We start from the raw sequence: 23041 nt of genomic DNA, 5'->3' as shown, positions 1-23041 counted from the left end.
TTTTATAGTTTTTTTTACTTATATTTTAATTTATTTTTGGCACATAAAATGTCCCCCAAGAGGTCATTAAAAGACCTCTGCAGGACACTGACTTTTTTTTTTTTACTTGCACTGTAACTAGGCCAGCCATAGGAGCCCCAGTTATAGGGTAAAACAGCCCCCTGTGGGAGCATAACACACAGGCAGAGCTGATCAGGGTCTCCTTAGACCCCTCAGCTCTGCTCCTGTCCCAAGACACCCGGAGGTCACGTGACTGCCGGGACTAATAGAAGAAGGGGCTCGGACGCTTCCTGCTCTACCTCCCTGTGCTTGTGCAGCGCTCTCCTGCCAGCACTGGAGAAGGCAGTAGGTGGTAATAAACTGCTCCTGTCTTCTCCTCCGGGTCTCCACTGTGTCTTACAGCCAGGACCCGACCTGCTCCTGCTAGATTGCAGGAGCTTTAATCCCAGAGCTCTAAAGTGCTAGGAATAAAGAGCTGCCTGTCCGTTTACATATGTGCTATCTGCACGGGGTATGTGCAGATAGGAAGCATATAGGCTGTGGGCAGTCGGGAAGGAGTTAAGGTATGATCCCACAGTACAGGTTTTCCTCAATGGAATTTTGACAATGCATTTTGATGTATGCAAAGCAAAGGGTACATGAGGATGGAATTTCATAAAATCCAATCGACATTGGGGATAATAAAATGCTGCGGATTTGTCACACTCAACTCCACAGTGGCGAATATGCTGCATTTATGCCCTGTACGCATTGAGCATAGCCTTAGTGAGGAGAACTGCATTAGCTAGATGATTCTTTTCCCTGTCAAACCTTTGTGGTAAGGAAATACATTTAATATTTTCACTCATTAATTTCTGTCTTCATCCTGTTTGACAGTTGCTGAATTGCAGACAGTTGATCTCTTTAGTCATGACTCAGGATAGGATACATTTCAGACACAGGTATAAAAGTGGATCCACATGACTGATCTACGTGTAACAGACAACTCTTTAATGTCAGCCTCCCTGCCACTTTAATTGCATAGCCCATCCAAAATATGAATAATACACACCTCCATGTCATTTCCTACATAGCAATATGCTGCAAATGCATCTCGTGTTATTTACGTGAAATGCAATACTGTCTCTTTATACAATATACCAAATAGGAATGCTCCTATTACAAAAATCCATTTTGGAATTCTGCAACGCCATGAGCAAACCTATAGGCAGTCATTTTGAAAAATAGCTTCTTGAGACTCTTACATTTCTGAGCATTCAAAACCTTGCACTCTTGGGTAGAATATTAACATATAGAATATAGGGTATATATTTGCCAAGTAATTGATAAAATGGATGGCCAAATGTATTATCATCTTCTACATCAGCCCTGTGATACTGTATATATATATTGACGCAAGTGTATTCTGTTTAACCACACTACATTTGCTTGTTAATTAGGGAATATTCATCTGTCATCAGCCACGGCGATGACACTCCTCCGTATTAACATGGGCTGTCATAAATAATCCATGAGCCTGTATTAATATTCATGAGCTGAAATCTGTGTAGTCATGTGCGGTGATGCAGGGACTGGGGGGAGTGTTGCCATGAGTGGTAACAGTGTGAATGTCAGATACTTAGAGGAAGGCAGGAGCAGCATGGTACACTCACTACCTTGGTCTATGCTCGCAGCTAACAGTGGTGTGTCTGTGTTTTTATGCCAGAGTGACTGATGAACAACAGTAGTCAAGCCGGGAGGGTGATTCCCTGTCAAAGCTTTTCTTATTCACATAAAGGGGAATTTGAAACCACTTGCAGTTCTTGCGAATTACAATGGGCTGCAATCTGTGCACTTTCCAGAAGAGAGAGGAGCACTACAAACTGCTATATGAAGTTTCACAGGTGAGTGCTTACACCATCCATGGCTCTAAGGTTATGGGCTCTCGTGAGCATGTAATGTCTTACTTTTGTGACTTTTTTTTGTTTTACTGTTCTTAATTGATCTTGTATTATACTAATGGTCAGAGTAGGGGGGGGGGGGGGAGAGCATCGTTAAAATATCTCTTCTTCATTCATAGTTGGCATGTGCTACAATTCTTGAACTTGGCAAACCAGATTGCACGTTTTATATAATGAAATTGTTAAAAAAAAAAAAATGTTATTCTCCTTCCTGGTGAAATTGGTGATTTGCTATGAATTTATGTGATTCTTATACAGACAAGTCATATATGATAAGTATTTCAGTATTGAAACTGGTTCAATTCACTGCTTCGACAAATCTTATTTGCCATTTCTTACTGTAATCTTTTGTGGCACCGGTATATGATGTATATGAGCTGGTTTGGATTTTTAGAGTTTGTGATGGCTAACGCATGGTGTTCCATTTCAATGGAAAGCAATATTAAATGAAGCTGACAAGGAAAATGAAGTTCTGGGCAATAAGAAGCCAGCTATCTGTCCTATTGTGTTACTTATGTAAATTGTACATACTGGGGAGAAAAAAAAAAATCAAGATTGGAAACAGCAATTGTGTCTTTCTTAGCTTGGGTTCCTCTTGTATTAGATTGTTCTGTACATGACAAATTGTTGCTGACAGCAGCGGAGCAGGTTAAGCAGTATTGGTGATGACACGCGGCACAGAGAGGTGTTGGTGGTCTTACTGGCACGGTGCAGTGCACTGAGCTAACTGGTTTCCTTCAATTTCTCCCTGACGCGATTCATTTCACAGCCAGCTAATTAGAGAGTGGACTGTGTGCATGGATCTGCCTCCTCTGTTGCAGTCTTAATGTACGTTTTCATGCTAATGTGATCAGAGTCTCATTATCCCATTTCCAAAATGAACTTGGGCATTAATTAAATATAAACATTGCCCTCTTTATCATTGTCAAAAGGAAAAGGCAGATTAACATTGTTAATTACTGCTGAGGCAATACTTCTGGTTCCAGTCTTAAAGTTGACCTTAAAATCCCAGCTAGCTTAGAAAGCATGGGTACTGTCAAGTGCTAAAGTCGTCAGCAGGTGGAATACTTTCCTTGAGTTTCATGCCAGCTCTGTCATGTTTAATAATATGGTCCACATATGAATATAGTGGCACTTGTGCTTAGGTAGATCATTAATCAGTCCACATAAAACATCATTTTACTATGGTATGCTTGCAAAAAATATTCTAGGCAAAGCAAATACAGTGACTAAACATTACATATGATATATTCCTCTTGAACTGTAACCTCCATAACATTTAGGATCTGGTTTCCTGATGCAGTTTTGGAAGCCAGAATCAGGAGTGAAAAATGTAAGCTATTTTCTACTGTAATATGCAGTCAGCCTCCAGACCTGCAGAGCGTATTGTTGGCTTTTTGTCACTGATAAGAGATCAAAGAATGGGGGCAGTAATGTGCATGTGATGCCTACTCTTCTCCTGAATGTGCGCAGATATACCGTACGAGGGCTTCCTTAGCCTAAGATGTTCCTCACAATGTCTCATGTTTCAACAGCAGTCAGTTGTAATGTTTGAACCACTGACCCCAAAGTGCAAAGCCTATAACGATGTATATTAAAAGAGCTGCTAATATGTTTCATAAATGTTTCTGGGGATATGTGAGATGAAGTAATGATCTGTGTGCCTTTTACTTGGCTGACAGAAGCCAAAAACAACAGTTAGTAACCAAATCTGAGCTGGAAATGAATTAGTCTGCTCAAACACAACCTCTTGACTGGATCAAATCCCTTTAATTTTACGCTCTTGTAATTCTGAGTTCACAACCTTGTTTGATCCATTACAGTCTTCCTTCTTTTAAAGGGCAGAGGATCATCTTAGAACAAATCTGCTAACAGCCAGTGCTTGCATTTTTCATAGTTCACTACACATGAGATAATTGATATTTTATCTAGGCTTCATCATCATATGTCCTTACAACCCGTCAATGAAGGAGGAAAATTAGAAACTCATTTTGTGAAGGCAAAGGAGGAGACTGATAGAGAATGACAGGGAAAAGGTACAATAAGTACAGCAGATTCTATTTTATAGTCCAGGCCAAATCCCTTGCCTGAAACTGGCAGGTGTTCATTTATGACTTTTTATGTTCCTTTGTGCCCAGCTGTTGGTAAGGTATATAAGAAGTAAACTACTGGTTGTGAGCCAATTTTCCCAGTTAATTGTTTGTCTTTATTGAAGAAATACTGGAAGATATGCAAATAAAAGGCAACATGTTTGACTTAATTACACACCAGGAATTCATTCATCATTGTGTATATGAAATGAAGGTAGTTAGGCTCATTGGAGAACAGATTTGTGCTATCTTTATGCACAGGTGCACTTTTACCTTACATCCATCATATCTGGTATACCTGGGGTCAAATGTGCATCATTCCAAGCCTCTTTTGAATCCATGTGAGGCTCCAGGTAATGCTAAGGCTGGTAGTGACCCATGTTTTGTTCCTCCAGGACAGCCTTTCAAATCAGTCTGTTGCTTTATTTAGAAGCGCAGCTGGATCTGCCCGGACAGCCCTGAATAAAACAGGAAGATTTCTGAAGTCATGAAAAGATACGTTCTGAACCGGATAATGCTCAGTGATAGACTCATTTTCTACAGTGTGTTAAAGTAATTACGCACACAAAATGAATCCACAAAAGGCTTGTTCTGACGTAATGTTCTGCTCAACAATACATCTCTGTGCTACTACTAGACCCTGCACAATGTGAACTATCTGCATGGTGTGCACATACAGTATAGCAATAGAAGGCTGTGTGTCACGTGCCTCTACTAAACATAAGAGGGAGCTGACGTCTATGGCACAGAGATTAGGTTTTTGTTCTTGTTATTTAGTAGAGAACTGGTCTTTAAAACTTCCCTCCTCCATTTATCTTGTACCAGCAAAATAAAACAAATCCAGTACTTGTTAATCTGACCACATACATTTATACAGAAGATATGTAAATATTTCAAATATATTTGCCATAATCAGCAAACAGATTATCTATCTATCTATCTATCTATCTATCTTTATTTCCTGGTGTACACTAATACTGAAGTAGCATACCCACTATTGTTCAGTTTGCATTGGCAGTTAAAGAGTTGCTTCTATTGGCATGAAAAAGGGGCTGGCACAGACAGCAATGGGCTATGAATGAAGCAAATGTCACCCAGCCAGGGCTCAGCTAGACTACCGATGCCAAAATCCAAACTTGAATGCCAGACTGGGTTTATCATCCAAACAGTATAGGCTGTACTTCCTCTGTCTAAGTAGTATATGAAAAAGTAGCATTGTCTGTAATCTACAGGAGAAGCGAAGGGGGTCATGGATGCGTGATGCCCTTAATTGGACACATTAATTAGCAAATGATTACTGATGAGTAGAAAATATCTTGGCGGGTAATGTTTTGATTAGGAGAGTTCACCTTGGACATTTAGCAAGGTAATTGCAGAGAGTAATCACCAGTTGGGTGTGATTTTCTTTTTAAATATATATTTTTTATCTTCTTTGGAGAATGATCCTGAATAATAAACACACATGCTTAAAAAAAACGCTGGTGTTTCCAGTTCTGCTTTTGAGATGCAAGATCTTTATGGTCTACAAGAAAATCCATGAAGCAGAATATGGCTTCATAAGAGAGTCATGTCTCATCTTGCCATATAGCTTAAAAGGTTATAACATATAGAAGAAGAAGAAAACTACTGTTAGGAGTTTGTTACATATCTTCAAATATAATAGAAGCATCAGAAAATCTACTAATAGGGCAAATAGAAGAGGCAACAAATCATAACAAAGTCATTTTCATAGAGGACTTCAAATATACTGATATATTTGTGAAGCAGAATTCTGCAGGTCCAACAAAGGAAACATGTTTTTGGACATTATAGCAGAAAATTAACTTTTACAACTACTGTGGACTCAACATGAAGTGAGACACTTCTAAACCTAAACTTACCAATTATATCATACGTACAGACTGGGGGTCCTCTAGTTAACAGTGACCCACCAGACTTCCAGTAGGCTAATTTTCTACGATTTAGGGATTACCTTAATGGCATAAAAATAATGGATCTTAAATGGTTGCTGTGAAGGATACAGGAAAAACCAATATGGTGAATAAAGCTGTAAATGGAGCAACATACTGTAGTATAAAAAGAACAATTAAATTACTAAACAAGAAAGTTCTAATGCATTAAAGATCTAGAGAGAGAGAAAAAAATTATATGAAAGAGAGACGGGCTGCCAATGAAAATAATAATAATGCAAAAATATACTCTAATTACATAAAAAATAGGAAAATTGAAATGCAGAGTGTTGGTCCCATTAGAAATAATTTGGGTGTAATGGTAGACGAGGATGAGGAAAAGGTGAATCTCATAAATTCCTTATCTACTGTATTTACACAGAAGAACCCAATGACAGAGGACAAGATTGGGCATAATGTAAATTCTCCACTAAATGCCGTCTGCTTAAACCAGGTTTCACCATTATTATAGATGTTTTTTTTTTTTTACTGTAAGTGCAGTGAGATTATGGAACTTTCTGATATTTGAATTAAGAAAGATTTTATTTTCTCTTAATATGGAACAACTGGAATCCCGCTTCTTCTGGATCAACATGTTGGGATTATAGTTTGGATGTTATTAACTTGTTTCTTTATCAACTATGAAACTAGTTAATTAGAACATTAAAGCAGCCTTCAGGTTCTTGGTGAATATTTTACCATACAGTACAGGAAGTATGCATAGTTAAAGGGGTTGTCCAATGAAAAATATTCAGCAGTTTTCAAAGCAGCAAAATTTGCATAGCCACTAAGTTATTCAATAAAATGTATCTGTATAGTGCCACCTATAGTTAGCTTTTTTCTTAATTCTTTAACCTGGTCACTGAGAAGGCCGCACATGCTCAGTTTCATCCTTCAACTGCCTCCTAAGCTGTGATAGGTAGAGCTGAGACAAGCATCCTGAGCTTGAGCAGAAAAGACACTCCACTTGAGCTTTCAGCTTAATATAAATCTGGCAGAGCAATGAATGGGAAGATCTCTGGATCCATGTGAGGTACAGGGCTGGTTCTGGCTTTGCAAAAAAGAGGTTGTCATGTACTATATGATGTCTGATTTTCATTTTTTTACATCAATCATCGGATAACCCCTTTAACATACCTGTAACAGCGGGTGCTGTGCTCCGCTGTTCCCCTGCTTACCCCCGTGTTCAGTGGTGATCTGCTGCCAGTGCTTTCCCATTCACCACTGTAGTCCTGGGCTCTGTCCATGTAGGTACTGTTGTTCTGGGATCCGCTCCACAGTTTCCTTTCAGCCCTGGCCACAGTATGCTGCTTGTTCTTGCAGCACATCCTTAAGGGCCGTCACTTCCTGTGATTTATGGGTTAGATCATCCGACCTCACTGACCAATCCTAGCCCTCCTGCACATATATATAGTGGCTCAGCTCCCTTCTCAGATGCCTCAGCGTCAAGGTCCTTGTGTCCTGCTAGGTTGCTGTTATCTCTGCTTGTGTTCCTGTGAACCCGACTCGTTCCTGTGAACCTGACTCGTGCTTGTGTTTCTGTTTGATCCCTGCCTGCTTGCCTTGACTCTTGTGTTTCCGACCCAGATTGCCTGACCTATACCTGTGCCACCTGCTCTGACCTATTGCTTGTTTGACTTTGCCTCTGCCTCATCCTTTGGTCCTGCACTGTTGCTACTGGTTACAGCTCGGCCTGCTGACTACGTCTGTTCCTCTGGTACCTTGCTGAGGTACCTTCTGGTATGACTAGACCAGCTGCATTGTGTGCCAATCCTCCCCAAGAGGTAGCGACCTGGTGTTCCCCTCGGGAAAGTCTATCCCCACCATCAGGGGTACTGTGAAGTTCAAGGGGAAAATACCCTTAGAGGAGGTGGGACACGTGGCATGGTGGGTTCACACCTGCTGGTTCGTGACAATACCTAGTACCTTCCTTTTTAATGTGGCTGCTGTGGTTCCTCCCATCCCCAGACCCCTCTTAATGAATGTAAAATGGCCACCAGATTATCAGACTACACCATGAACAGTGTGTCTTGGAGGTCTGAGACACCCCTTCCTACTGTCAATGAATAGACTACCAAAGCACACAGCACACATGGTAGTTTCTGAATCTGATTGCCATTGTACATTAAGGAAAGGTGTACTGGGATTAGGATAATATGTGGCAGAAATATTGAAAAAGAGGGCACCAGGTATGCTAACTATTGACTGTGCACATACAGTATAGGGATTTTTTTTTTGAGAAATGATGGGTCACTCAAAGCACTATGATGTACATTTTTAATTAGTAACTAGATCGCAAAAAGTGCATCAAAGAACACCAAATATACAGAATACGAAAAAAAAAACATTAACATTCCTATTAACACAGTTCTTCTCTTATAATCCAAATCTACTTTGAATCTATTTTATGCCATCTAATATATAAAGCTGAGTGTATGTAAGTGTGTATGTCCGCTAAAGGAATCCGCACAGTCACATTTACAATCAGGAAATTTGGCACACAGGTACATCAGGTGTCCGGGAAGATTTTTAGACCGGGTCTCAGTTCTCTAGGACGCACCGTTTCTGAGATATTCCAAAAATTGCAAATATGGCACATCACATGACCGACATTAGCCAATAGAAGCCTGCAGGTCTTTCTTCTCATATTCCAACTGCCACACACAGTCACATGTCCTTTATCAGCCAATAGAAACTCGCAGGCCCTTAGTCTCCACATACACACAGTTTTACACCAGGTTTCCATAACAACCCAGCCATTCTTCTTCACTGCTGTAGGTCAGCTTTAAAGGGGCAGGGCGCTGTGGATGACACTGTTATGGGAGCGGAGTGACGTGGAGGTTACAGTTAAGGGGGCAGGTAGGGTGGCCATTCAGGCCACCTTAAAAGACGAACTTAACAACCCTGCCCCCAGGTCCTGCTAAGCCACGCTCTGACCTGGTTAGGCCACGCCTCCTCCGCTGCCCACGGGGATTCAAAAAATGAAGGTAAAAATCAACTTCTGTCAGCTGCAGGCGTGGGAGGGAGGGTGACTTTCTTCCTGCAGCTCACGCTCAGACAGCACAGTGCTGCTGTCTGAGAGTGAACTGCTCAAAAGGACATCCCTGTGTCCATCCGGGCCCTGTGCTGTACGGAGGACAGGGAGTCTGAAAGCAGAACTGTCCAGCCTAAAACTAGACCTCTGGCCACCCTAGGGGCAGGCTGCTGTGGAGGTCACAGTTAAGCGAATCGTCCAGTAAGGAGGTCAGTGTTAAGGGGCAGATTTCTATAGAGGCCACTGTTAAGGAGCAAGGTGTTGTGGAAATCACTGCTAAGGAGATGGGGTACTGTGGAGGTCACTTATAAAGGGGCAGCTGCTGTGGACGTCACTGTTAAAGGGGTGAGACGCTGTGGAGGTCACTATTAAGGGGGCAGGATGCTGTGGAGGTCACTGTTAAAGGGGCGGGCACTGTGGAGGTCTCTGTTAAGGGGCAGGGAATGGTGGAGGTCACAGTTGAGGGGCAGGTCCTCTATTGAGGTCAGTGTTAAGGGGCGGGGTGCTGTAGAGGTCACTTTTAAAGGGGCGGGGATGTTGTGGAGGTCACATTTTAAGGGAACAGAGCTCAGTGGAGGTCACTGTTAAGGGGGCAGGTTATGGTGGAAATCACTGTTAAGGAGACGGGGTACTGTGGAGGTCACTAATAAAGGGGCAGCTGATGTGGAGGTCACTATTAAAGTGGAGGGCGCTGTGGATGTTACTGTTAAGGGGGCAGGCCGCTTTGGGGTTCATTGTTAAATGCCCGGGCACTGTGGAGGTCACTGTTAAAGGAGGATGGTACTGTGGAGGCCACTATTAAAGGGTCAGTGGGGTACTGTGAGGTAACTGTTAAGGGAGCGGGGTACTGTGGGAGTCACTGTTAAAGAGGCAATTGCTGCGGAGGTCTCTTTTAAGGGGGCCAGGAATGGCGGAGGTCAGTTAAGAGGTATGTAACCTATGGTCAGTGTTAAGGGGCGGGTGCTATAGAGGTCACTGTTAAGGGGGTGGGCCCCTGTGGAGGTCACTGTCAAAGGGGGTGGGGTGCTGTGGAGGTCCCATTTTAAGGAGACAGGGCACTGTGGGGGGGGGGTCAGTGTTAAGGGGTGGGGGCTGTGGAGGTCACTGTTAATGGGATAGGGTGCTGTAAAGGTCACTGTTATAGTTGATGCTGTTGATATCTTTTAGCGACTCACACAAACATTACATGAAATAGATTAAATATACCCGTGCAAATCAGGGTTCTTCTGCTAGTATCATATAAAACTGAGAGAAATATACATCTTCTACATGTCTTTCAAGAGATCAGTTGTTTTGCCCCTCCTCATTCCACAGGCTTCAGAAGGAGCCTCCTCCCCACTCTGTCCCCTCTGTACACCAGGAACTGAAAGGCCAGTTTGTTTGGTCAAACTCCACCTCTTTAGGCTTTGTTTTCACTTGCTCTATTTATTTCTGTTGTTCTCCTCTGTTGTGGAAGTCAAACAGATCCTATTGAGCAATAATATGATTAGTTCAGTTTCCCTTTTGCAGTCTACTTTTTTAGTGGTGAAAAAAGTCCTGCATGCAGAACTTTTCACTCCATTGTTTTTGACAGAATCTGTGATGGGGCACTGAATGGAGCTTTTCATACAGATATGGTTAAGCCCTTAGCTGCATCTTAGTAAAAAATGAACAGTATTATGGATAAATTATAATGTTTTTTTCGTAGAGATTGATTCAGGAGCAATGAATGAATATAAATATATATTCAGTTAGTCGATTACCAAGCAGAAACAATATTTCATAACAATTGATGCTGCACAAATTATATGTTAGCTAATATTGAATTGCCCTATTTAGGACACTATATAGTTATTGTTCCTGCATAAACTACAGATATTCTACAAGACAATGTAGGTCATACTAAGTGATAATGTCCAAAAGTGGTCATTTTAGTGAATGATCACACATTTTATTTCATTGTAATTCTTTTCATTCTATAGAGAACTTTCAGCATCATAACTTCTGTTAATATTGACTAAAACTTGCTTGCAGTGCTTTACAAGGCCAATTGACTTTCACAGTCAGCAATTAGGTCACTTATGTGATTCTATTAAAATGGGTGCTCTGTCATTGTAAAGGATTAATAACAGATAAATGACAGAAGGATCTGATGACTAGACGATAATAGGGTAACTACCATATGAACTGTATTATTAAACAGTCTGCATGGGCCAATTTTGCAAAAACGAACATTGCCTATGCTGCTCATCACTAGTAATAAGTGTGAGATTGTTGGAGGCTCCTCCACTTGAACCCAAACTTACCATTAATGCTGTGGACATAAGCTCCCCAATCCTCCTCAACAGCTTATGTTAAAGAGTGTCCAAGAATAGATGCTGTCCTTTCTTATAACTTTATGGGTAATATGTGAACCAATGAGAGCCCTCACAATACTATATCTACAGTATATTTCACACACAGTTGTTCTGTAGACAGGAGATAAATGTTGTTTGGGAAAACCTCCCATAGCTTTTCTAGCAAAGGGTGTGCTATTTAGTATATGCTTCAACCATTGTATACTAACATGCTTGCTTGTTTGATGAAGGGTCCTCACTTTGAAATGGTCGCAGTAAATCTAAAATCTTTGTGGATATGATTGCATAATAAATATGGTGCTTACAATTTTAACTCAACTGCATTGGAATGCATTGGCTATTCATCTTCTTGTTAAGTGTACCAAATACAATAGACAAGTTGGGCTGTGAGCAGACTGTTTTTAATGAATGGGAGCACTATTTTTTCTAACTTGGATTAATACTGTCCCTATCTACTGGTTCCAGAATTTACGAATACACTTTTAATAGCTGTTGGCTGAACAAGCTATCTCCCCAACTCCCCATACGCATACACACCAGAAAGAGAGGAGAAAGCTCCTGTCAGTCACCTTTGGTAGTGGCTTATCTCCCAGAAGAATAAAAGGATAAGGATTTGAAATTCAACGCATCCCATCCTTCTCTCCTTTGACATCATCTGTTGGGGAGAGCTGGGAGATCCACACAAACATTAGATTATTATCCGGTCCTACCATGACTGTAAGTTCAGCTGACAATACACTAATGTGCATAAGGACTTTTATACCTTTAACTCTTTAAGGTGATAAAATATAAGCAATATAAGAAGCAGGTGCAGTGTTAACAAGCAGAACCACTCATTATGACCTAAAACAGATTTACATCTTAAAAAAACTTAGAGGCCCAATTATGTACTGATATATTCCACTTTTCTGGCATATATAAACGACAGATTTTGCTTCAAGCCACTTTGCAACAAAATCTGTGACCTTTCCCCGCTCATGCCACTTTCCCAAAAGGTCTAAAAGAGAAGGTGTGTTATGGCTGAGGAAGAGGGCGGATCAGCAGGCCCATCTCATTCATCATCTTATACGCCAGTTTTTGTCATACAAAATGACTTAAATCTATGCCAGCAAGAGAGCTGGTGTAGGTTCTACTGGAGGAGGCAACAAAGTTATGCAGAGGCCTGAGCCTCCTCATAACTTTGACACTTCCTCTAGCAGTGCAGACACAATTAAGACATGTATCTAAATCACTGGTTTTAACAAATGTGCCTCTTAGTTTTTCTCATTTCCTAGAGTAAAGGGGGTATGATGATCCATAAACATTTGACGGATAATTGATATAAGGCATTTGGACTCATATGACACTCTTTATAGATTGTTCAGACTAGTGTTTTGACTGTTTAAAAATCAAGTCTTTTAATATGGCTTTCTTAAATCCCATTTCAATGGTTAGCTTAAAAATATCAGGAAAGCCAAACGATTCATGCAATCCGCAAAACAGAACTTTAGGTGTGAGGTTACTGTTTAACAATGAATATTAAGTAAAGCAGTGACTACCATGTCGTCTATTCTCTGTATAAGATGTTCAGTTTTTGGTATGTTTGTAATACTGTGCGATGGTGACAAACAGAACTTTACTGGCTTTAACTGACCTTTACTGAAGTCTTAACTTTAGATCAAACAAGAAAAGAAAACAGTTGTAATGAATAGCTTTTCAGTCAGTGATGCTGCATAAGACCTACCAGGCAGTGATGGTCTTTCTTCAGTGGCATGCCTGAAAGGCCAAGAGACTCCCTCTCCATCCACGCAAGTTCTAAGACCTCACCTGTCGGCTGTCTCTCTATCACAGTCCTTTGTACTGGGGCACTAAGTGATTCTTTTGTACTCCTTACTCTGGAGTTCTCAAAGACTCTGTTCTGTGTGAGGAGCATCCCACCACAACACACTCTTCTCTTGCCCTGCCTCCCCTCCTCCTTCCTCTCAGCACTACCTGCTTCCACAACCCAGACTTCCTGCTTCTATGGCCCTTCTCTTGTATTATGACACCATCTGCTGAACAAGAGGTCACACTTAAATCCCTTCCACTTTCTCCACAGGACTTAAGGGTTGCCGTCCTGGCAGTCTTAGTTTTTATGATGTAATCCTGAAATCGGGCAGGCCTTTGGCCAAAGTTGGTGCGTTGGGAGTGCCAAAGTGGAATACTTTAGATCCCTCTGCTGTAGATTCACTGCTTTCTTCTGTCCCTGTGACAGGCATACTTGTCCTGGGTTCCAATGGCGGTGGGTCAGCTGCTGGGGGAATCCACCGCTCTTCATCAACAATATGGTATAGTTGGCATGGAGAAAACACTCTCACTTATGAAAAGAAGTCTCTCAGGAAACATCTGTAGTAACCCACTAGTCCCAAACAGGACTGTAGTTCAGTGATGGTACAGAGGATGGGCCATTGCTGCACTGCCCAATCCTTGGCGTTCACAGGCTGTAACCCATCTTTGGAAATTATATGACCAAGGTATTCAATGTTCTCCTGGAACAATGGCATTTGTGAGACTTCAACTTCAAACCATGGGCCTCCAGCTATGTTAGTACCCGATCAAGGTGTTCTGTGAATGAGAGTGAGAATATAATTATATCATCAAGGTAGATGAGCAAACACTCATAGTTAAGGTCCCCCAGACAGCTCCATCAAACTCATGAATGTGGCAGGTGCATTGTTTAGTCCAAACAACATACGCAGGAACTCAGACAGCCCCGAGAGGAACATGACGGCCATTTTCTCCTGGTCTTTTTCTGCAATTGGCACCTGCCAGTCCCCTCTGGCCAAGTCTAGAGTAGAGAAGTATCAGGCACGCCCTAGTGCTGCCAACAAATCTTCAATGTGAGGGAGAAAGTAGGCATCTCTCACCATGAAAACATTGAGATGTATATATTTCACACATTCCAAATCGTAGGGTGTTTTCCTTTTTCTTCACTAGTACAATTGGGGAGGCTCAGGGGCTCTTACTTGGTCGGATCACCTACTGCTCCTGCATCTGCATGTGCTTGTGCCAATGTATCAAACAATGCATGTTGTTTGCTAAAGGGAATGTGTCATCAGAACATGACCTATTGTTTAAATAAGGTTTTTAGGTTTAGCATATTTTTAAATAATTTTGGTGTTTATTTTTAATTTTCCATGTCACTATCTATATTTAACCGCTTTACATCCGCCCATAGGATATAAACGTCCTATGGGTGGACGTCTATTTCTGAAAGCACGTTTTAAAACGTCCTTTCAGAAATAGCAGCTGCACGCTAATTGTGCAGCTGCTGATCGGGTTGCCTGCTGTCAGTGACAGCAGGGCAACCCTAAGACAAGTCAGGGACAGTGCCCAGGTGTCCCTGCCTTCCAGATCGCTGCAGACACAGCGCTCACCGAGCGCTGTGTATGCAGAGAGGGAAGCGCTGTGCGCTTCCTGTTCCGGCCCGGCAGTCATGTGACCGCCCTGACCGGAGAGTGCAGGGGCTGTGTGAGGTCCCTCGATCAGCCCTGCTCTGAGGCTGTACAGCGCTGGATTGCTGCTGTACAGCCTCTCTAGGGGTGCATTTGTCCTGTAACTGGGGCTACTATGTCAGCCCCAGTTACAGGAGAAATCAACAGTGAAAAAAAAAAAAAAAGTGAAGTATATGTCCCCCAGAGGTCTTGTATGACCTTATGGGGGACGAAAAGTGTAAAAAATAAAAATAAAAGGTTGAAAATAAAAAAATAAAAAAAAGTTTCACATGTAAAAAAAAAAAGTCCCCAAGTAAGAAATGAAAAAAAAAAGTTAAAAATAGAAAAAATAAAAAAAAGTATACATATTAGGTATTGCCGCGTCCGTAAAAACCAGCTCTATAAAAATATCACATGACCTAACCCCTCGGGTGAACACCGTAAAAACAAAACAAAAAAAACTGTGTCAAAACAAGCAATTTTTGTCACCTTGCATCACAAAAGGTGCAACACCAAGTGATCAAAAATGCGTATGTCCCACAAAATAGTACCAATAAAACCGTCACCTCATCCCGCAAAAAATGAGCCCCATCATAAGAAAATCTCTCAAAAAATAAATAAACTATAGCTCTTAGAACATGGAGACACTAAAACATCATTTTTTTGGTTTCAAAAATGCTATTATTGTGTAAAACTTTAATAAATGAGAAAAAGTATACATATTAGGTATCGCCACGTCCGTAACAATCTGCTCTATAAAAATGTCACTTGACTGAACCCCTTAGGTGAACACTGTAAAAATAAATAAATAGAAACTGTGCTAAAACAACCCATTTTTTGGTCACCTTGCCCCATAAAGTGTTATAATGAATGATCAAAAAATCATATGTACCCAAAAATAGTACTAATAAAACTGGCACCTTATCCCCTAGTTTCCAAAATGGGGTCACTTCTTGGGAGTTTCTACTGTAAGGGTGCATCAGGGGGCTTCAAATGGGACATGGCATCTAAAAAAAAGTGAAATTTAAAAATTTGATCTCCATTTTCCTTTAATTCTTGTGGAACGCCTAAAGGGTTAACAAAGTTTGTAAAATCGGTTTTGAATACCTTGAGGGGTGTAGTTTCTACAATGGGGTCATTTATGGGGGTATCCACTATGTAGGCCCCACAAAGTGATTTCAGACCTGAACTGGTCCTTAAAAAGTGGGTTTTGGCAATTTTCTTAAAAATTTGAAGAATTGCTTCTAAACTTCTAAGCCTTCTAACGTCCTAAAAAAATAAAATTACATTTCCAAAATGATGCCAACATAAAGTAGACATATGGGGAATGTTAAATAATAAATATTTTATGAGGTATCACTTTCTGTTTTAAAAGCAGAGAAATTGAAATTTAGAAAATTGCGAATTTTTCAAATTTTTGGGTAAATTTGGGATTTTTTCATAAATAAAGGTGAAATATTTTGACATAAATTTATGACTATCATGAAGTACAATGTGTCACGAGAAAACAATCTCTGAATGACTTGGATAAAATAAAGGCGTTCCAAAGTTATTACCACATAAAGTGAGATATGTCAGTTTTGCAAAATTTGGCCTGGTCAGGAAGGGGGCAAATGGCCCAGATGGCAGGTGGTTAAACAAAAAACATAAAATTCTGCAGTTTTCGCACTGGCCTCTAAGCCTAATAATAGGCTCTAATTCTTGCTTTGTACAGATCACTTTACTGCAGTTAATTATAGTACAGTAACATTCTAAACCTGCCAGTAATGAAAAGGAGATATCACCTCTGTGTATAGATAAGACAAGATCCACCATTCACAAAAGGTGATAGTCAAAGCTTATCTATTCTTTCCTTGTACAATGACCTCTGTACAGGTCAAAGAGCATGCCTAGAAAACTCTCTCATAGAAGTAAATGAGTTCCCTTCAGTCCGTTGTGTCTATGGGCTGCCGTAAAGCAATTTTCTTGATTTTCTTTGCTTTCTAAAAGCTGTTAAGAACAGCTCATGCAAGATGGCCGCCCCCATAATCATGTTCAAGAAATAGAATTAAAAAAATTATCAGAAAATAAAAACAGATTAGAAAAAAGGAGATATATTACTATCTGGTTTTAACTGGCAACTTTAAATTTGTTGTATCTTCAATCATAGCACTCTTGTCTAGAAATGCTTCTCCAGTTTTTTACATCACCAACGGAAGTGGCAAATCTGGAGTTAAACTAATTCACAGAGCTACACAAGCCTACTGTAAAACCCACTTTTCAACATGTGTGAGTAGTGTAAAAATGCAAAAAGTTTTAATTTTGCAACTTTTTGAAGCCAGAGTTCTGGAGTACAGTGCTTGATGAATTCACCCCTTATCTTTCTACAGAACTACTGTACATCTTAGTTACCTACCTACCTAACATACATTTAAAAGCAGCAACAATATGTGGTAAGAAATATTGCCACCTTAAATTAATTTAAAGACACATAATAGTATTCTAGTGAAAGATCAATATTTAAAGAGAGTATTAAACTTCCCGTTATTGCTAAAGGTCAAAGATTGCCTAATATATTTTCACTGACTTAAAAATACTGCAGCTATTACATACTTGTGCAAAGCAACAGAAACTTTAAACCATGGACACGATTTTATGAACAAAAAGTTCAAATATTAGAAGACTAGTATGAAAGTCATCTAAAGATGCTTTAAAGTCCTTGCTGAATGTACGCTATAGGCTTTAATGAAACACCAATATTAGTGCTGAATAATGGATATCTCAGTGGGGAAAAACATAAATACGTTACAATTAAATAGAAGATACTTAAAAAAAAAAGAATTGATAAAACAATATAAAGCTCTATACAGGATACAATGCTGGCAGTTATGGAAATTAAATCCAGCTCTTGGCTAGCCATAAGGTTACAGCATATTGAACAAACAATAGAAAGTAGTGCTGGTGAATGTCAAAGCTTTCTGGAATATGTCACATAAGTGTTTTCACTTCACTTGATGGCTACATGCTCCAGCTACTAAAAAAATTTCTTTAAAGGGGTTGTTCCACAAAACATATTATACAGTTTTCAAACCAGCACCTGGATTTGAATACTTTTGTAATTGCATGTAATAAAAAATTTAGCATAACAACTGAGTTATTCAATAAAATATATCTGCTTTCTGTTTTTTTTTTTTCTTTCTTTCAACTGCTCACTGAGAAGGACGCAACTGCCTCCTGAGCTGTGATAGAGAGTGCAGGGTGCAGGGTGGTCTGTGACCATGGAAATGGGCAGTGTATAATATGATGGAAAAATGAATCCAGCCAGCAAAGGAAGCAATATGGATAATAACAATACATTAGTAAGTGGCTTGTATTAACTTTTTCTACATGATAAAGGTCACTTACTGAAGTGAGACACCCCCTTTAAGCTGCCAGCTTGGTAGAAATCTCTGGCTCCCCCGAATTCAGTTTAACCCCTTAAGGACACAGCCTTATTTCACCTTAAGGACCAGGCCATTTTTTGCAAATCTGACCAGTGTCACTTTATGTGGTGATGAATTTTAAACGCTTTGACTTATCCAAGCCATTCTGAGATAGTTTTTTCGTCACATATTGTACTTCATGACACTGGTAAAATAGAGTAAAAAAAAATTCATTTTTATTTATAAAAAAATACCAAATTTACCCAAATTTTGGGAAAATTTGCAAATTTTCAAGTTTCAATTTCTCTACTTCTATAATACATAGTAATACCTCCAAAAATAGTTATTAGTTTACAAAAGTCCCGGCATATATGAGTGTTGGGCTCAGTTCATTGAACCTTGGGGCTTAGTGGCATATGTCACCTGGATTTCTATCACTATATTTTTTATTCCAGTTACTATTCTTAGTACTGTATATGCCAGATCAAAATCTGCAAATTTCCAAGTTTCAATTTCTCTACTTCTATAATACATAGTAATACCTCCAAAAATAGTTATTAGTTTACATTCCCCATATGTCTACTTCATGTTTGGATCATTTTGGGAATGCCATTTTATTTTTTGGGGACATTAGAAGGCTTAGAAGTTTAGATGCAAATCTTTAAATTTGTCAGAAATTTTCAAAAACCCACTTTTTAGGGACCAGTTCAGGTCTGAAGTCACTTTGTGAGGCTTACATAATAGAAACCACCCAAATGTGACCCCATTATAGAAACTACACCCCTCAAGGATTTCAGAACTGATTTTACAAACATTATTAACCCTTTAGATGTTCCCCAAGAGCTGATGGCAAATGGCGATGACATTTCAGAATTAAAATTTTTAGCCAAATTTTCAATTTTAATCATTTTTTTCCACTAACAAAGCAAGGGTTAACAGCCAAACAAAACTCTATATTTATTGCCCTGACTCTGCGGTTTACAGAAACACCCGATATGTGGTCGTACACCACTGTACGGCCCCACGTCAGGGTGTAGAGGGAAAGGAGCGCCGTGTGGTTTTTGGAAGGCAGATTTCACTGGACTGGTTTATTTACACCATGTCCCATTTGAAGCCCCCCTGATGCACCCCTAGAGTAGAAACTCCAAAAAAGTGACCCCATTTTGGAAACTACGGGATAAGGTGGCAGTTTTTTTGGTACTATTTTAGGGTACATATGATTTTTACTCTAGGGGTGAATCAGGGGGGTGCTTCAAATGGGACATGGTGTCAAAAAACAAGTCCAGCAAAATCTGCCTTCCAAAATCCATACGGTATTCCTTTCTTTCTGCGCCCTGCCGTGTGGCCATATAGCAGTTTACAACCACATATGGGGTGTTTCTGTAAACTACAGAATCAGGGCAATAAATATTGAGTTTTGTTTGGCTGTTAACCCTTGCTTTGTTACGGGAGAAAATGGATTAAAATGGAAAATTTGCCAAAAAATACCAGTTTTGGCACCGTTTTTATTTTTTTAGATTTACAACGTTCATCTGACAGATTAGATCATGTGCTATTTTTATAGAGCAGGTTGCTACGGACGCAGGGATACCTAATAAGTTAACTTTTTTAAATTTATTTAAGTTTTACACAATATCATTTTTGAAACAAATAAAATCATTTTAGTGTCTCTATAGTCTGAGAGCCATAGTTTTTTTTATTTTTTGGGCGATTGTCTTAGTTAGAGTCTCATTTTTTTGCAGGATGAGATGACTGTTATAATGGTATGATTTTGGGGTGCGTATACCTTTTTGATCGCTTGCTATTACACTTTTAGTGATGTAAGGTGACAAAATTATGTATTTTTTGACACCATTTTTATTTTTAATTTTTACGTTGTTCACCTGAGGGGTTAGATCATGTGATATTTTTATAGAGAAGGTTCTTACGGACACGGAAATACTTAATATGTATACCTTTTTTTATTTATTAAGGTTTTACACAATAATATCATTTTTGAAACCAAAAAAACTTGTTTTAGTGTCTCCATAGTCTGAGAGCCATAGTTTTTTTTATTTTTTGGGCCATTGTCTCATGTAGGGGCTCATTTTCAGCGGGATGAGGTGACTGTTTGAATGGTGCTATTTTAGCGTACATACGACTTTTTTTTATCACTTTTATTACCTTTTTTGGGAAGTAAGGTGGGCAAAATTTCTATTTCATCATTTATTTTTAATTTTTTATGGCGTTCACCGTGCGGGGAATGTAACATGACGATTTTATAGATCAGGTCATTACGGACGCGGTGATATATAACATGTATAGGGAATATTTTTTTAAAAAATTTTTAATCAGGGATAAATGTGTTTATTTATATTTTTACATTTTTTTCACTTTTTTTAAATTTCTTTTTTTTACCCAGACCCACTTGGTTCTTGAAGATCCAGTGGGTCTGATGTCTGTATAATACAGTACAGTACACTATATAGTGTACTGTACTGTATTTCACTTACACTTTGTCTGAACATATCTCTGCCTTTAGCACAGATCTGCTCAGCACCATGGACAGCAGGATGCCTGAGAAGGCGTCCTGTTGCCATGGGAACCTTCCCCGTCGGCCACAACTGAGCAGACGGGGAAGGGGAGGGAGGGGGGCTCCCTCCCTCTGTAACCCCATCCTGTCCGGGGGCTGCAAAGGCACAGCTCCCTCCCTGTTAACCTCTTCCATACAGCGGTCCCTACGGACTGCGGCATGGAAGGGGTTAAAATGGCTGACATCTGCACAGATGTCAGCCGTTTGAATCAGAGTGTCAGCAATGAGCTGACACTCTGATTCAACCGCTCGGTCATCCTGAGAATAAACGGGGGGTGGGCGGAAGATTGCGCGCCCGCCCCCCACACTGCCGCCTGTCTCCCGCACCGCCCGCAATCCTCCCCTCCGCTGCGCCCGCAGTCACAAAAACACAGAGGGCTGCAGGGGGGGTTAACTTTGAAATACAGGCACTTTGAGGTTTCTGATCCCTTCGGTCATGGACCGCAGGGATCAGAGACTTGCATAAGCGCTACAAAACGGAAGGTCTGAATTGCGATCGGCAATGCGGAGGGGGGGTCACAGGACCTCCCTAGGCATTGTCATTGGGTGCCTGCTGAATGATTTCAACAGGCACCCCGTTCTGATCACTGCCGGCCGTGCGGCAGTGATCGGAAATACACAGGACGTACCGGTACGCCCTGTGTCCTTAAGTACCGGGACATCAGGGCGTACCTGTACGACTTAACCAATATTTGGGGCTGCTGGAGAAGCCTGAGGGCCAGCCTCCTTCCTTCATAGAAACATAGAAACATAGAATGTGTCGGCATATAAGAACCATTTGGCCCATCTAGTCTGCCCAATATATCTGAATCCTATGAATAGTCCCTGGCCCTATCTTATATGAAGGATAGCCTTATGCCTATCCCATGCATGCTTAAACCCCTTCACTGTATTTGCAGCTACCACTTCTGCAGGAAGGCTATTCCATGCATCCACTACTCTCTCAGTAAAGTAATACTTCCTTATATTACTTTTAAACCTTTGCCCCTCTAATTTAAAACTGTGTCCTCTTGTGGTAGTTTTTCTTCTTTTAAATATGCTCTCCTCCTTTACCGAGTTGATTCCCTTTATGTATTTAAAAGTTTCTATCATATCCCCTCTGTCTCTTCTTTCTTCCAAGCTATACATATTAAGGTCCTTTAACCTTTCCTGGTAAGTTTTATCCTGCAATCCATGTACTAGTTTAGTAGCTCTTCTCTGAACTCTCTCTAGAGTATCTATATCCTTCTGGAGATATGGCCTCCAGTACTGCGCACAATACTCCAAGTGAGGTCTCACCAGTGTTCTGTACAGCGGCATAAGCACTTCACTCTTTCTACTGCTTATACCTCTCCCTATACATCCAAGCATTCTGCTGGCATTTCGTGCTGCTCTATTACATTGTCTTCCCACCTTTAAGTCTTCTGAAATAATTACTCCTAAATCCCTTTCCTCAGATACTGAGGTCAGGACTGTGTCAAATATTCTATATTCTGCCCTTGGGTTTTTACGCCCCAGGTGCATTATCTTGCACTTATCCACATTAAATTTCAGTTGCCAGAGTTCTGACCATTCTTCTAGTTTTCCTAAATCCTTTTCCATTTGGCGTTTCCCTCCAGGAACATCAACCCTGTTACATATCTTTGTGTCATCAGCAAAAAGACAAACCTTACCATCGAGGCCTTTTGCAATATCACTTATGAAGATATTAAACAAAATTGGTCCCAGTACAGATCCCTGTGGAACCCCACTGGTAACATGACCTTGTTTTGAATGTTCTCCATTGACTACAACCCTCTGTTGTCTGTCACTCAGCCACTGCCTAATCCACTCAACAATATGGGAGTCCATGTTCAATGACTGCAGTTTATTGATAAGTCTTCTATGTGGGACAGTGTCAAAAGCCTTACTAAAATCTAGATATGCGATGTCTACTGCACCTCCACCGTCTATTATTTTAGTCACCCAGTCAAAAAAATCTATAAGATTTGTTTGACATGATCTCCCTGAAGTAAACCCATGTTTTTCATCTTGCAATCCATGGGATTTTAGATGTTCCACAATCCTATCCTTTAATAGGGTTTCCATTAATTTGCCTACTATTGATGTCAGACTCACTGGTCTATAGTTGCTCGATTCCTCCCTACTACCTTTCTTGTGAATGGGCACGACATTTGCCAATTTCCAATCTTCCGGGACGACTCCTGTTACTAATAATTGGTTAAATAAATCTGTTAACGGTTTTGCCAGCTCACCACTAAGCTCTTTTAATAATTTTGGGTGTATCT

At 40.3% G+C, this 23041-nt stretch overlaps 1 protein-coding gene across 1 annotated transcript in view; it reads left to right on the top strand.

The window, feature by feature from the left end:
• The first annotated feature begins 1814 nt into the window (after positions 1 to 1814).
• The window catches only part of PDZRN4 (PDZ domain containing ring finger 4), a 208101-nt gene continuing 186874 nt past the window's right edge, over positions 1815 to 23041 (top strand). Inside the window, exon 1 of the mRNA XM_040415734.1 lies at positions 1815 to 1883. Coding sequence (XP_040271668.1) covers positions 1815 to 1883 — 69 coding nt within the window. The remainder of the gene's footprint in view (positions 1884 to 23041) is intronic.

This window comes from Bufo bufo, chromosome 1 (assembly GCF_905171765.1).
Source record: "Bufo bufo chromosome 1, aBufBuf1.1, whole genome shotgun sequence".
Lineage (NCBI taxonomy): Eukaryota > Metazoa > Chordata > Amphibia > Anura > Bufonidae > Bufo > Bufo bufo.
Note: the sequence above shows the minus strand (reverse complement) of the source record. Positions and strands in the feature narration are given on the sequence as shown.